Here is a 15,545-nt window from a genome sequence, read left to right as displayed (position 1 = left end):
TTTCCTAGTTAGAAAGGTAAGGCATTTGCTAACAGATAGCCTCATAGGTCTGTATTTGGAATTATTCGGAAGTTCATTCCAACTTTATTATGATTATCCATTTAATCAAAATGTATCTTTGACATTTTTTTTGCTTATAAAAAATATACCAGTTGTCCATTTAATCAAAAAGTATCTTTGACTTTTTTTTTGCTTATAAAAAATATACCAGTAGGGCAGTACTGGTCTAGTGCAGTGCTATCAAACTTAAACAGAAAAAGGGCCACAAAACCATACACAAGGATCTCTGTGGGTCACATAATGACTTAGAAAACCACATATTAACACTGTCTATGTTCTACTGCATTTTTATTTATTTTGCTGAATATTTCCCAATTGCATTTTAATCTGGCTCAGGCACAATGGAGTGTTGTAAGCTGCAATGCTGCAGCTTATGTCATCTTATGATATGGGAATACAAAAAATAAATTAGGGAACAAGATGATCCAGCTTCTATTTCACCAACTAGCTGCAAGACCCCTACACAAGTTAATCATCTCTTCTTCACCTTAGATTTGTTTCCCTTATGTAAAACATGAACAGTTACACCAACATCTTTCACCCATCAACTTGTAGTTGCCAAAGCAAAAAAATTTTTAAATAAAGACTATAGAGTACTGTGAGATATTTAGAATAGTCTAATGAGGTAAACGACTGTTTCCCTCAATTGCCACATCGGTCAAGCCTCCAACATGGTTTCAGTTCTGATAAATTCTGTAGAAAAAAGGTTATTTTTATGATTGAAAGACACTTTTTTCTATATTTTAAAATGGTTTTATTCAAAATATTTCATTTTAAACATTCACAAAACAATCCTTTATCAATCCATTATTTTTTACATGGAAATGATGAAAGTAAAAGGGTAAATAAATTTAAAATGTAATGCAAAGTGGTTTATGTGAAAAAAACATAACATAGTAAGAGGGGAATATGTAGGCAGAGTACCTTACAGCATAGTAACAGAGATTTATTTGAAAAAGCAAACATACCCAAAAGACCTGACATTAGGCACATCATATTTCCACATTCCCTTCAAAGGTTGATATAGAGAAAGGAGCCCTTATAGTCAGGGCCAATCTCCCTCAAATTCATTTCTTTACCAAAGTTCTCAAAACAAACTCAAATGGAAATTTCTGTATCAATTGTATAATGCCTATGTCAACATCACAGGAAATTAGCTATTCCTAATTTTAGTGTGTAAATTCCAATTCTAAATAGTACTGGCAAAAAAGGGACCACCATTCTAGTTCCTAGGGGATTAGTTACAGGATTTGGCTCTGTGACTAATACTATTGCTAAAAGCACTTGGAACTGCAATGTCTTATTGCTGAATTATACATGATAATTTTTCTTTGGTAACTTCTATATTTCAATTAACATAGTTGGACAACTATGAAGTTATGGATGAATTAAATCTTTTAACCTACAACAATATTTCATTGTTATTTTTAAAAGTGATTCCTAAGAGATGCCAGAATAGGCAGGCATCAAGGTAAATCAAAGTAAAATGCATGATGGTCAAAATAACAGCCTAGCTGTAATAATATTTAATAAACAACATTTAACCAGCGCTTTCTTTTTTAATCAACTGTTGGCAAACATATTTCATTTCCATGTGAAAATATTTAATTCTGCCCAAACTTCATAATGCACATTACCTTTAGCAACAATTCTATTTCAGTTCCTCTGTGATGAAGAGCAAAAGACAGATTTCAATTCAAAATAGGATAGCTGGCACAAGTGGCTTGTTCTGAAAGATGTGTTACTAAAACACATGAATCCATACGGATTAATCAGAACACAATGTCAATTCTCACTGCTCTCATTTCACATGAATTCAGTGAATTCTCTTTTCTATTTAACTGTTCTATGTAGGTCATGGCTTTTCCAAGCCTTTGGTACCATGCTTAGACACCAAATCCATTCTACTGGCTTTGATGCAATATATTCAAATAAGATGTTCAAGACAAAACATGAGGCTAAAAAGCCCTTTTTAGATGTAATAGAATCACCAATTCAAATTATTAATGACTTAACAAAACATTATACAATTCATAATTCAACAGTTAACTATAATGGGAATGGCAGTGACTGCTCTATGAAATAAGTACTTCACAGGGATATGTGACAGACAGCAGTTGGTCACTGGGAGGTTCAGACAGCCAAATATGCCAAAAATTTTAAAACAGGAGATACATGGAGTAAATCATTTCATCAATTTTATGTACAGCAATATACAGAGTTTAAAACAGTGCAAATAATTTTGTCAGGTAAAACTGAAAATATTACTAAGTAAAAGCCACAAAAAGTAAAATGAAATACTAAATAACAGTCTTTCAAACTGATCTCCCTTATGGAAATTGCAAGAGTTGAGTATTGCTCTTTTATGAAATACCCTCTTCACGATCAATCATTTCTGCTTTGGCTGAAAACACATCTGCTAACATGTGCTTTGGAATTTCTGAACCTCTAACTTTTAAGGCATAGCATGCATTCTCCACCTTGGCTAGACTCTGTTTCAGTGTATATAGTTTCTTAGATACTTCATAAGGTCCTGTATTACCGATAAATGAAAACCCATCATAAATCTGACGCAAAAACTGGCTCACTTCAAAAGGGGTGTCAATGTCCCCATTTCCCACACTGTTGATGCACATCCTCATCAATTCTCCAGTCAAATCTGCCACACCCAGAAGATAATCAACAGGTGTCACCTTCAGGCTCCAAGTGCAGAGGGGCTTATCATCTAAATCTGAGGAGATCTAATTTTTTAAAAAGTACACAGAGAGGAAATTGTGAAAACAGTGAAAAATAATAAATTAATAAATAGTTAGCACATAGATATTACTTCCAAACACTTTACATATGTCATTTCACTTTATCTTCATAACAACCTTGGGAGATAGGTGCTTTTATAAGTCCTATTTTACAAATCAAGAAAATGAGGCTGAGTGAATTTAAGTGGCCTCCCCAACAGCTAGCAAATGTATGAGACAGGACACGAACTTATATCTTCCTAACTCTAAGTCTAGTGCTCTATTCTTTATGCTACTTAGTTACCTCCAAAACAGCAAATATAACATGCACTAAAATGTACATTGCAACACTGAAGGGCAGATCGATCATGCAACTCACCGTCAAAGTAATTAATCTACTTTGTTGATTTTAGATCAAACCTGTGATTTCACAGGTATTGGGAACCCCTGATTAGGGAATCCCCTCTACCAATGAATATCAGCACCTGCTCTATAACTTAAAATCTTAAAGATAATTGCCTGAGTCACTGAGAATTTAAGCAATTTGTCCACAGTTCTTAGCCAGTATATGGCAGAAGTCCTGCCTGGAAGACTGACTCTTTATCCATTATACCACAATTTCACTTTTTTAAATGATTAAACCAAATAAATTGACTATACTTGCCATGCAAAAGAAAATAATGACAATACTCTAAAACAATAAGGTTTAATCACTTAAGTTTCTTCTTGGTACATTTTATACTTAGATAGATGTGACCACATAATAGGCAAAATAAATAAGAGGAGCTTAACATACAGAGGCAAATTTGACCTCACAGGTATAACTAAGATTTGATTGGATGAGACCCATGATTAGGATATAGTTCAAGAAGGATATATCTTATTCAAAAGAAGTAGGAAAAGTAAAACAGAACTAAGGCCCTTGCTAAGGGGCAAGGAAGGATGTTAAGAAGATATGTTAGTTGGGGATAGGAATCTATATGACTCAACAAGGAAACAGGAGGGGAAGGGGATAAGAGATATGGGGTGGGGGGGTGATAAAAGGGAGGGTAGATTAAGGAAGGAAATGCTCAGAAGCAAAACATGACTTTTGAGGAAGGACAGGATAAAAAGAAAGAGAGAAGGATAAACATAAGAAAAGGGGATGGAGAGAAATACACAGTAATCAAAACTATGAACGTGAATGGGATGAGCTCACCCATAAAATTCAAGTGGATAGAAGAATAGACTGGAAAACAGAATCCAACAATATGTTGTTTACAAGAGACACACTTGAAACAGAAAGACAAAGTTAAAATAAAGGGCTGGAACAGAATCTATTGTTTCAGCTGAAGTAAAAAAGGTAGCAATCATGATCTCAAATCAAATAAAAGCAAAAATTGATCTAATTAAAAGAGATAATCAAGGAAATTACATTTTGCTAAAAAGTACCTTTGAGAATGAATATCAGAATTTTTTACAGCAAGTTTCTCTAATAAAGGCCTCATTTCTCAAATATATATGGAACTGAATCAAATTTACAAAAATAAGCACCATTCCCCAATTGATAAATAGTCAAAAGATATGAATAGGCAGCTTTCAGAAGAAATTTCAGAAGACATCAAAGCAAATGCAAATTAAAACAATTCTAAGGCACCACCTTACACCCATCAGAAATAACAAATGTCAAAAAAAAAAAATGACAAATGTCAAAGAGATTGAGGGAAAATAGGTACACCAGGAACTAGTTCAATCGTTCTGGAGAACAATTTGGAACTATGCCCAAAAAGCTATAAAACTGCGCATACTCTTTGACCCAGAAATACCACTACCAGGTCTATACCCCAAAGGGATTAAAGAAAAAGGAAAAGGACCCATATGTATAAAAATATTTGTAGCCAACTCTTTTTGTGGTAGTAAAGAATTAGAAATTGAGGGGATACTCATTATCGGGGAATAGCTGAACAAGCTGTGGCATATGATTGTGATGGAGTACTACTGTGCTATAAGAAATGATGAGGAGAGTGGTTTTTGAAAAAAAAACATGGGAAGACCTATATGAATTGATGCAAAATGAAGCGAAAAGAACCAGATCATTGTGCAGAGTAATAGCAATGTTGTAATGACCATCAACTGAGAAAGACTTGGCTACTATGACCAATACAATAATCCACGACAATTGCAAAGGACTCATGATAAAAAAAAATGCTATCTACCTCCAGAGAGAGAACCAATAAACTCCAAGTGCAAACTGAAGTATAACTTTCTCACTTTGTTTTTTGTTGTGGTATGGCTAATATGGAAACATTTTGCATTATTTCACATGTATAACTGATATTTTACTTGCCTTCTCATCTCAGTGTGTGTGTGTGTTGGGGGGGAGATTTGGAACTCAATTTAAAAAGAAAAGACTGTTAAAAAAAAAAATAAAAGAAGAAGAAGAAATGTTCAAAGGCAGCTAGGCAGCACAGTGCAGAGCGCTGGGCCTGCAGTCAGGAAGACCTAAATTTGAATTCACCCTCAGATACTAGCTGTGTGACCGTGGGCAAGTCACTTAACCTGTTTTCCTCAGTTTCCTCAACTGTAAAACAGGAATTATTGTAGCACCTCCCTCCCATGGTTTTTGTGAGCATCTAATGAGATAACATTTGTAAAGCATTTAGCACAGTGTCTGACACACAGTAGGTACAATATATAGGCTTACTATTAACTATTATTATAACAATAATGATAAACCCAGGGACCAGAGGTAGAAAGCATGATGGAGAGCATATGAGCACAGATCACAGCAGAAAAAAACAAAATCAATACTATAAGTGAAATCTACTGTAAGCCTCATGAAGAGAGGGAGGAAAAAAGATGAATTCAGAAATATCATAAGCCTGCATAACATAATAGGTATAGGAAACTTCAATTATCTGGATACTTCCTGGAGATTTCACCAAGGAGAAAAAATTTTCTCTATTCACCCAGGATATTCTCACTTCAAACTGAGGAATCCTGTGAAGGGTTATTGTCTGTGACTAAATTCAATAATACTGCAAAATAAGGCACTAGGGATATAAACAGTCTCTGCCCTGAAGGAGCTTACGTTCTGTGGGGGAGACAACATGTGTCCTTAACAAACATGTTTAAACAGATTCCACTTGCTTTGCTTCTTACCATATGTTAGGCCATTTTAAATAAGAAGGCCAAATATAACAGCAAAGCATCAGTAAAATGGAATGCCTGAATATTGTGGACATTACTTAATCATTTCTCTTTAAAAAATCTCCTACACAGGATTAAAAAATTTTGCATAGAGAAAGAACAGCTAGAAACTGAGTTGTATCAGTCGCAGCAAAACCACAGTCTGTTGGCTTACAGTATAAATTTCTAATTGATTACTCTGAGTGAATATTACTTTCCTTTCTTCTCTTCATCCACTGATTTTCTATTTCATATGGTACTATGGAAAAATCCTTTAATTTTATCATTAAGTACTCTTTGCAGGAACCAAACAAATATTCCTAGATAGCTTTATAAAAAAGTTTTCCTTTTGCTGAGCCTACTTTAGTCAGAAGATAATATTTTTCCATATGCCCCACAACTCTTCAAAGGACAGAATCATTTTTCCACAAATTCTATATCAATCCTACCTCCAATACATGCTAACTACATAACTAGAGGAGTTATCTCTCAGTCCTGTTTTTCTTCATCTATAAAATACAGATAATAATACTTGCAGTAGCTCACAGGGTTATGAGGACAATATGAGACACTGCAGGAAAAGTACTCTGAAAACTGTAAAACACTACATAGAGGTCAGTAATTATTATTACCATTACAAATAAACAACAATGGATCCTAATTACCTCCCCTGCCTCCAAAAATGTTTTTTTTTTTGCAGTTACAACAAAAAAAATAAACAAAATGACATAAATTAAAACAAAAAAAATCTTACAGTGTCATTTTCTTCTCCAGTGTCTTCTGATATAAATACCAATTGTTTGTTGATCTCATCCACACTGATTAGTGAACGTGTTTTAATGAAGTGTTGAAAAGACACAGCTTCCACATATTCTTGAAGCCCTGAAAAGACAGCAATGAGAATCAATAAATGAAACAAATGTCCTAAAAAAGATTTAGACTGGCAATGATCTAAAGGGAAAAACCTCTGATATTAGCAAAAGATAGTCTAATCAACAGCTACTGTTGAAATGTATCTATTTTCTTCCTACCATATTAGTAAAGAATTGCTCTTGAAAACCTGATATCCTCACTAGATTCATGGAACTATCTACTGGAGGAACCCATGAGGAAAAACTGATCCATACAATTGTAGAGATGAAATAACTCTGCAATGCAAAGGAACTACTTTTTTTTTTTAAGTTTTTATTCTACCCTTTAAAGCATGTTGATTCATAAGCCATTGAAGAGAATTCTAATGCAATCAAAATATAATTCAGGGCTTTCTTAAAATTTACTGGGAAAATAACCTTGCATACAAAGCCATATAATCAAATCTCATTCATTCATATATATATATAATCATTCTCAAAATCCCATGAACAGAATAAAATTTGCAAACTAAATTATTCACTTCATAATAATCCCTTTCTGCAGTATCAGTTGCTACTATAAATTACAATGGTAGTAACTGAGTTACTTAATTCAATAATAGCAAATATTAACAACTATTTTAATTTGAGGGGAGAGAATAAAATGAAATAAAATTATATTTGTGAAAGAACATCCAAATTCACCAAAATAACTTAAATGTGTATATATGCATACTAAAGTATGAAGACTTTTACAAAAACTTTTAGTATCATAAATTGTCACAATTTTGAGTTTAAATTATATAATTAGAATTTCCATCATAATCTTATTCTTTAATACATTTTAGAATTATTCCCTTGTCTCATGATGTGAAGCATCACAATGGCAGATTATAAAAATATCTCTTAAAAAACCTCTTTTTTGGACATCATTAAAAAACTAGAAGACAAGAGAATCTTTTTATTAGTTAAGTATCTAGACTAATAACATAGAATTGTTAGCATCCATGTTGAATATCTAAAACACTTTTCATAACCAAATCTACTTCTCATTGGGTGTCCCTAAAGAGCAACACTGGAAGTGGCTGGAGAAGTTGGCAGCTGTAATGGTAAATTTACAAACATTACGCAAGCATCAGAGTACAAAGAAAAATGGATGGCATAGCTGTGATAGTGACAAGAGGGTACTTATCAAGGCTAAAATATCCTGATTCATTTTGATCTGTGAATGACATTAATAGATAATGAAAGAATGGAAAATGGGCATATTTGGTTGATAAAGGGATGGCTGATAGAACAGGACATTTTGTTCAGTAAACTACAGTAACCTACTGAGACCCAAAACATTTGCAAGATAATCTGCTAACAAAATACATTAACATCATTCTATATTTGGACATGAAAAACATATGAGTTTCCTCACATCTATAAATAGATCTTGATTCAGCCACACCATTATAAAAAGTAAAAGCTTATGTTATATCCTTCTCATGGTCTATAATCTGCTATATAGTGGTAACTCAATTAATAAACAACTCTCCAATGACATTTCCTTCAGACACTTCATTAACAAAGGAAGAAATTATGTGGTGGGCATACGATATTCTAGAAATGGATTCACTCCATATTATGACATACAGAAAAATACTAATCTTCCATCAGGCCTGGGTTTGAGTCCTAGCTCGGACTGAAATTGAACAAATGAAAATCACATGATACCTCAGAGCCTGTTTCCTTCCCTATAAAATGGGGGTGCCACTTCTTCTAATAATGACCTCCTGGTATGCCTAAGAGGGTCAAATGAGAATGTACATGTAAAAGCCATTTACAAAATTCTAAAGCACTACATTATCTACGGTGAGTGGCATTCCCTTATAACCCCTTCTACTGGGAAGGTTGGGTCTGGTGGGTCAGTTGGGCTCAAGAGTTCTGAGATGTAGTATACTAAAAAGGACTAAGGTCCATACTAAGTCTGGCACAGTGAGTCCCTGGCAGCAGGGAGCCACCAGGCTGCCCTAGGAGGGAAGACCCAGACAGGTCAGAAACAAAGCAGGCCAAAACTCCTGTGTCAATGGTGATAAAGCAAGATAGGGAAATCCAGTCTTCCCTGATTGGAATGTAAGTTCCTTGAAGATTGTCTCATTTTTGCACTTGTATACCCAGCACGGAGAATAGTGCCTGGTACAGAATAGCATTATTAAATGCTTTTTCATTCATTCATGTTTTCTTCACTAAAAATTTCAATGAGAACTTACTTGCCTTTTCTGTAAGAAATCAGAAATTATACAGCAAGAATAAACTTCTTGTACTGTTTTACACTTAATTCTCAAGGCCTCTTCTACTTTCCCTTTCCTGCCCACAGTTTCTCTTTGTTTACTTCATTTAGCATGGCCCACCAAGCCCTTCATTGTACTTTTTCCTTGGAATTGCTATTTTTCATTACTGGTGGTTCTTTCCCATCTTCTTTGCCTCATTTCAACAATTTCTATATTTACTAATTTTTATCAAACTGATAGGAAAATGCTTAGAATGCTGTTGCAAAACAGCAAGTTATTTAATACTCTCAACTTACATGATGCCTTCTAATTTAAGTCATCTGTTTTAAATAATTAAGCCTGGAGAATATGTGATGTCATTGCATAGGAAGCTCCCAATGAGGAAAGGAAACTCTCTCTATCAATATAGATCTTCAACTATTCTACAACTTATGATTAAGGTAGTTGACCCAAGGCATGGATTGGCAGGAATGTGTCAAGATCTTGAACCCAGGTCATCCTGACTCAAAGGCCAGTCCTTCAGCCACTACACTCCCACTACCTTCTCAAGCAGTAAAAGGTTAAAATTTAAGCAAATATAATTTGGAATAAAGTGTTATGGTTATTCAACCTAGGAAACAATTCTATTTTCTCCAGATATAAAAATGACACTAAGTAAATTAAAACTTTCAACATGTATCTGTGATCCAGCACAATCTCTAAATTAAATATTACTGGCATATATCATTATCTTCCCCAGAAGAGCTGAGCCTACGTTTTCCCTCCTAACTCTTTTATAAACTAAGGTCAAGTCCAGCAACTGACCATTTGGCCTAGTTTTGTTAGTTTTTGTTTTTTTGAATCACTTCTTTTATGGTCCAGAGTAAAGTTCAAGGACAGCACGTGACTGAAAACCCTAAAAAGCCTGTTTGGTCACATGCAGGTAAAAGGATGTTTAAACAAGTTATGTTACAACTTGATGAAAAGGACATCCGTTATTTTCATTGAATAATTCCCAAGGTGAAAAGTTCCAATCTACTGCCATATTCCATCAAACAATACCTTTCCCCTTCTGCTTTTAGTTTGGATTTAATCCAAATAGGATTATTTACAGAATAAGCTGCCAGTAAGAGAGTAGTTTATAGGCAATTTATGTAATTTGTTGTTTTCCTCCTCACTCTCCTATACTGTATGACTGTACAGGAAGAACCAATTAAAAATTTCTCATTTTTTTATCTTATTTATTTTTATGAAACTTGGGTAGTTTAACTACAGACTAAAAGGCTAGCAATCACAAGATAAGATGAATTGCTAGATTTCAGAGTAGTAATAAATCAGGACTAAAATATAAAATTCTTAGATCTCTAAATTTCTGTCCTTTCCATATTTTAATATTTTATTTGTTTTTGTCTACTTAAATATTTCAATTATGTTCTTTTCTCTGCTATATTACTCAGATGTTAAAACAAAATAACTATGAACCAAATGACCTGCTAGAATGTCACTCTCAGGGTAAATGAGTGAGATTTTATCTAATCTCTATATTCACAAGCTTTTATCTTTCAATCTTCTGCATGTAATATTAGCCCTATCCAGAACCCACTGGCATCTGCCTTTTACCCCAGTCTTTCTTCTTTTGCTGTCCAAACCTACTACCCTCCCTCCATTATCACTATTGAAGGAGGGAACCTGAAGCAACTACTCTAATCTAACACTTACCAGGGGTGGGGAACCTTTGGCCTCAAGGCCACATGTGGCCCTCTAGGTCTTCAAGCTCAACCCTTGGACTGAAACCAAACTTCCGGTGAAAAAGTCAAAGGGCCACACCTGAGGACCTACGGGGCCACATGCGCCCCCAAGGCCACAGGTTCCCCATCCCTGAGTCTTAGACCCAACTCCCTACTTTCCAGGAATCACGAGCCTGTTCCCTCCAAATCACTAGTTTCAAGGCAGACATGACAGCTCACATTGCTTCAGTGAAGAGGAATATACCAACTACAGTCTTCCCAGTAAGATGACAGATAACCAGGCCTTGTCATCTGCACTAGAGCTGGCCCCTAGGACCCCTGGGCATTATCATCTATCTGCCCCGTAGCTGAACACTCCTATGTGTGCTGTCTGCCCCAATTAGAATGTGAGCCTCCTTGAGAGCAGGAACTATCTCACTTTTCTACTTGTATTCCCTAGCACACAGCATTGAATAAGAGTTTTGTCCATCATTCATTCAGATACCACTAATTCACATTTTGTCAATCTGAGCTAGACCAGACTGACATTTTCTTTTGTAGTAGTGAGAAAGACTTCCTTAGGCAAAAGGTGGTATAAAAAAGATTTCCTCACAAATTAATGCCATGAAAACCCTGTTTCACCTGCTCTAGACCTGTGATTTCACAAGTGTAAGTAAATGCTACAAATTACGTCACACACAAAAGCAGGTTCTTATAAAATCAAAAGACTGTAATTATAAATGCTTGAAAGTAATGAAACTTGAATTTTACCAAAAGCAGACTATGATTCAGACTATTCACTAAACAAAATTCCATACTCTGCAATTAGAAGTACAGTAGAATATTTGATGAAATAGTTCTACTTTTCACAGTTAACTTTCTATACTTTAAAATATGCTTTATTGAGGTCTCTTTGTTATGACATGAAAGGCACCATAGCATAATCAATGGAGAAAGAATCAGCAAAAGCTGAGTTGAAGTCCAGCCTCTAACACATACGGGGCCAACTGCTTTACCTCAGTTCTCTATCTAGTTAAGATTAGTGGTTGCAAAGAAGGCATGAACCTTCATTGATAGAAGGAGTTTTCTTATCTGGGAGTTTGCTATACCAACAAAATCACAGGTCCAATCCCTAACCCCTCTTCTTCCTATTTCTTTTCACATCACATTCATTTCTGGAAATATAGAATCTCTCTCTCCAGTAAGTGAATACTCCTTTCTAAAAATTTTTAAAGAAAGAAAAAGAGTTTTCAGATGAAGAAATCCAAGCTATCTATAGGCATATGAAGAAGTGCTCTAAATCACTTTTGATTAGAGAAATGTAAATTAAAACAACTCTGAGGCACCACCTCATACCTATCAGACTGGCTAATGTGACAAGAAAGGAAAATGATAAATGTTGGAGAGATGTGGGAAAACTGGGACACTAATGCATTATTGGTAGAGATGTGAACTGATCCAATCATTCTGGAGAGCAATTTGGAACTATGCCCAAAGGGCAATTAAACTGTGCATGCCCTTTGATCCAGCAATACCACCAGGTCTGTAACCCAAAGAGATCATCAAAAAAGGGAAAAGAACCCACATGTGCAAAAATATTTATAGCAGCTCTTTTTGTGGTGGCAAAATATTGGAAATTGAGGGGATGTCCATCAATTGGGGAATGGCTGAACAAGCTGTGGTATATAAATGTGATGGAACACTATCATGTAATAAGAAGTGATGAACAGGTTGATTTCAGAAAAACCTGGAAAGACTTGTATGAACAGATGCAAAGCGAAATGAGCAGAACCAGGAAAACATTGCATATAGTTATCAGCAACACTGTTTGATGATCAACTATGAATGACTCAGCTCTTCTCAACAATGTAATAATCCAAGACAAGTATAAAGGACTCACAAAAGGAAAATGCTATCTACATCCAGATAAAGAACTGATGGACTCTGAACGCAGATTGAAGCATACTTTTTTCACTTCCTTTATTCTTTTTGTGTCTTTTTTCTCCTTTTGATCAATTTCTTCTTTCATAATTGTGACTAATATAGAAATATATTTTCCATGATAGCACATGTTTAACCTATATCAAATTGTTTACTATTTTAGGAAAGCGGGAAGGGGAGGAGAGAGACAAAAATTTAGAACTCAAAATCTTGTAAAAATAAATGCTAAAAATTGTCTTGACATGTAACTGGGAAAAAAATAAAATGCTAAACAATGTCCCAAATACAAAAAAAAAGGAAAGAAAAACAATTAAGCAGAAATATACACTATAGTGATTATTTCTTTAAAAGTATACAACAATCTGCCCTAATAGACTCCCACCTCTCTGACACTGAGAGAAGGTATGTTCCCTTCCCATACCTTTTTTGTTGTTGTTTTGGAGGCAATGAGGTTGAGTGACTTGCCGGACTTGCATAGGATCACACAGCTAGTAAGTGTCTGAGGCCAGATTTGAACTCCAGTTCTCCTGACTCCAAGGCTGGTACTCTATTCACTACACCACCTAGCTGCCCTGTTTCTCATACTTTTAAAAGTAAAACTATCTAATACCAAATACTAAAATTAAAACCTAGCCACATAAGTCAGCACAAACCAAATTCTTAGGCCTAAAAGAGATGAGGAGAAAGCCAAAACAAATTTAACAAGCTCTATTTCTCCTTTATGTGAAGTTTTTATCAGACTTGTGGACAAATTCTGATTATACTGGCAAAAAAAGCATACACTTCTGTTTTCTTGACCTAGCGATACAACAAATTACATGAAAAGGTAGGAATAAAGCAATTTGCTCAAGAACAACTTTTGTCAGACCATGTTTATATATTACAACTAATTTTATTATTTTTATTTATTAGCTACCAGTCTCTAAAATGCCAAGTCATTCTACACACAACTGAAATCTTCTAGTAGTTGGGAAAGGGTCTGGCACATCTACTCTACCATCTGCAAACAGGCAAACTACATTCCATTAAACTAAAGCTGGGAGCAAGGAGGTGACTCAGGGGATAGAGCACTGGGCTTGCAATCAGGAAGACTCATCTTCAAGAGTTCAAATCCAGCCTTAGACACTCAAGTAACTGTGTGACCCTGGGCAAGTCACTTAACCGTGTTTGCCTCAGTTTCCTCACCTATAAAAAATAAGCTGGAAAAGGAAATGGCAAATCACTCCAGTATTTTTGCCAAGAAAACCCCAAATAAGGTCAAAGAGTCAGACATGACTGAAAAATAACTGAACAACAAAACAAAGGGAAGTAACTAACAACTGCTAAAAACTTGCATGGCTCCACAAGAACAGATTGTGTTAGACCAACCTCATTTCCATTTCTGACGGGGTAGACAGAATGATACTTTAGAGGAATTCTGCAGACATGCAACATACCTAGAATTGAGCAAAGGATCTGACAAAAAGACTTTCACATAATCCTTTCGGAAAAGATGAAGAGATATGGGCTAGATATAATTAAGTGGATTTAGAATAAGATAAATGACCAGAACCAATCATTAAGGTGCCAATCTCAACACAGAGGGAGATATAAGTACAACGACTCAGGGAATTTTATCGTTGGCCCATTTTATCAGTAAATTTGATGAAATCTGCTTTTCAAATTTAAAGGTTAAAAACAAATTGAGGGTTTGCTAGCATGTTAGATAACAACTAAGGAATTCAAAAAATCAATAGGTTGGAATGACAAACTGAATCTTTAGTAAGATGAAATTTAAGTGAGATAAGTGTTAAGTTCAACAACGGTTTAAAAAAAATAAACTTTTCATATGTAAAATGACAGAACTAGACAGTTTGTGAGAAAATAACCCTAGGGGTCTCTGTGGATTACAAACCAGATTAATCAATAGTGTGATTAAAAACCTAAGAAAGCTTACAGTCCCACTGTGCTCCACCCTGACCATAACACAACTATTGAAGACAACACACTGCCTTCTGAAACAACATGACATTTTGGACAGTTCTAAATTGTTAGGAAGTATTTTCTTATATCAAGCTTAATGCTCCCATTCTACAACTTTACACACTGATTTTGTTTCTGTCCTTGAGAGCTAACCAAAACAATTCAAACCCGTCTTCTATATCACAACCCTTCAAATCCTTAAAGACAATTATCTCCCTAAGTATTCTTTCAGAAACTGAGTATTCAAATTAATTCAACAAACATATATAAAGCACCTATGTTCTTTGTGCTAGGCAAAAAAATGAAAGAGTATCTATCCTTGAAAGGCTTATATTCTACTAGGGGAATACAACATGAAAATGGATAAATAAATAAAAGATAATTCGAAGAAGAAAAAAACTAAAAACTAAAGTTTTTAAAAACTAAAAAGTACAAATATTGAGAAATGCTTCATGGATGAAAGGGCTGATCCTTATTAAAGGGGTGCATTCCTAACATAGAAGATGGCCAAGATAAAGACACACTATGTGAGAAAAAATTCCAAGTACCAACAACAGCAAATAAGCCATCTGGTTAGAATGCAGGTTGAGTAAGCTTGTAAAAGTAGGCTGGACCCAGATCATGAAAGGGCTTTAAATACCAAAGTGAATAGCTTTTGTCCTTTCTACTAAAGGCAGTGAAAGCAGTCACGGAAGATTCTTGAGCAGTAGCATGACATGGTTCTACGTGTGCTTTAGGAAGATTATCACGGCAGTTCTGTGGCAAATAAATAGGATGTTGTTTCTACTCAATTCTATCACCCTGTGTTTCTCTTCTTTCACAGACTGACAAAGCAGTCTATGACCA

General features: G+C 35.0%; 1 protein-coding gene across 3 annotated transcripts in view; it reads right to left on the bottom strand.

Moving 5' to 3' along the window:
* Window positions 1-816: 816 nt before the first annotated feature.
* LOC114049780 (translin-associated protein X) overlaps window positions 817-15,545 on the bottom strand; it is a 30,140-nt gene continuing 15,411 nt past the window's right edge. For all 3 annotated transcript variants that reach the window (XM_027871184.1, XM_027871185.1, XM_027871183.1), the window contains exons 5-6: window positions 6,718-6,845; window positions 817-2,801 (exon numbers count right to left, since the gene is read on the bottom strand). In XM_027871184.1, the coding sequence (XP_027726985.1) occupies window positions 2,424-2,801; window positions 6,718-6,845 (506 nt within the window). In that variant the 3' untranslated portion in view covers window positions 817-2,423. The remainder of the gene's footprint in view (window positions 2,802-6,717; window positions 6,846-15,545) is intronic.

Source organism: Vombatus ursinus, unplaced genomic scaffold (genome assembly GCF_900497805.2).
Source record: "Vombatus ursinus unplaced genomic scaffold, bare-nosed wombat genome assembly UNPS02014798.1, whole genome shotgun sequence".
Taxonomy (NCBI): Eukaryota; Metazoa; Chordata; class Mammalia; order Diprotodontia; family Vombatidae; genus Vombatus; species Vombatus ursinus.
Note: the sequence above shows the minus strand (reverse complement) of the source record. Positions and strands in the feature narration are given on the sequence as shown.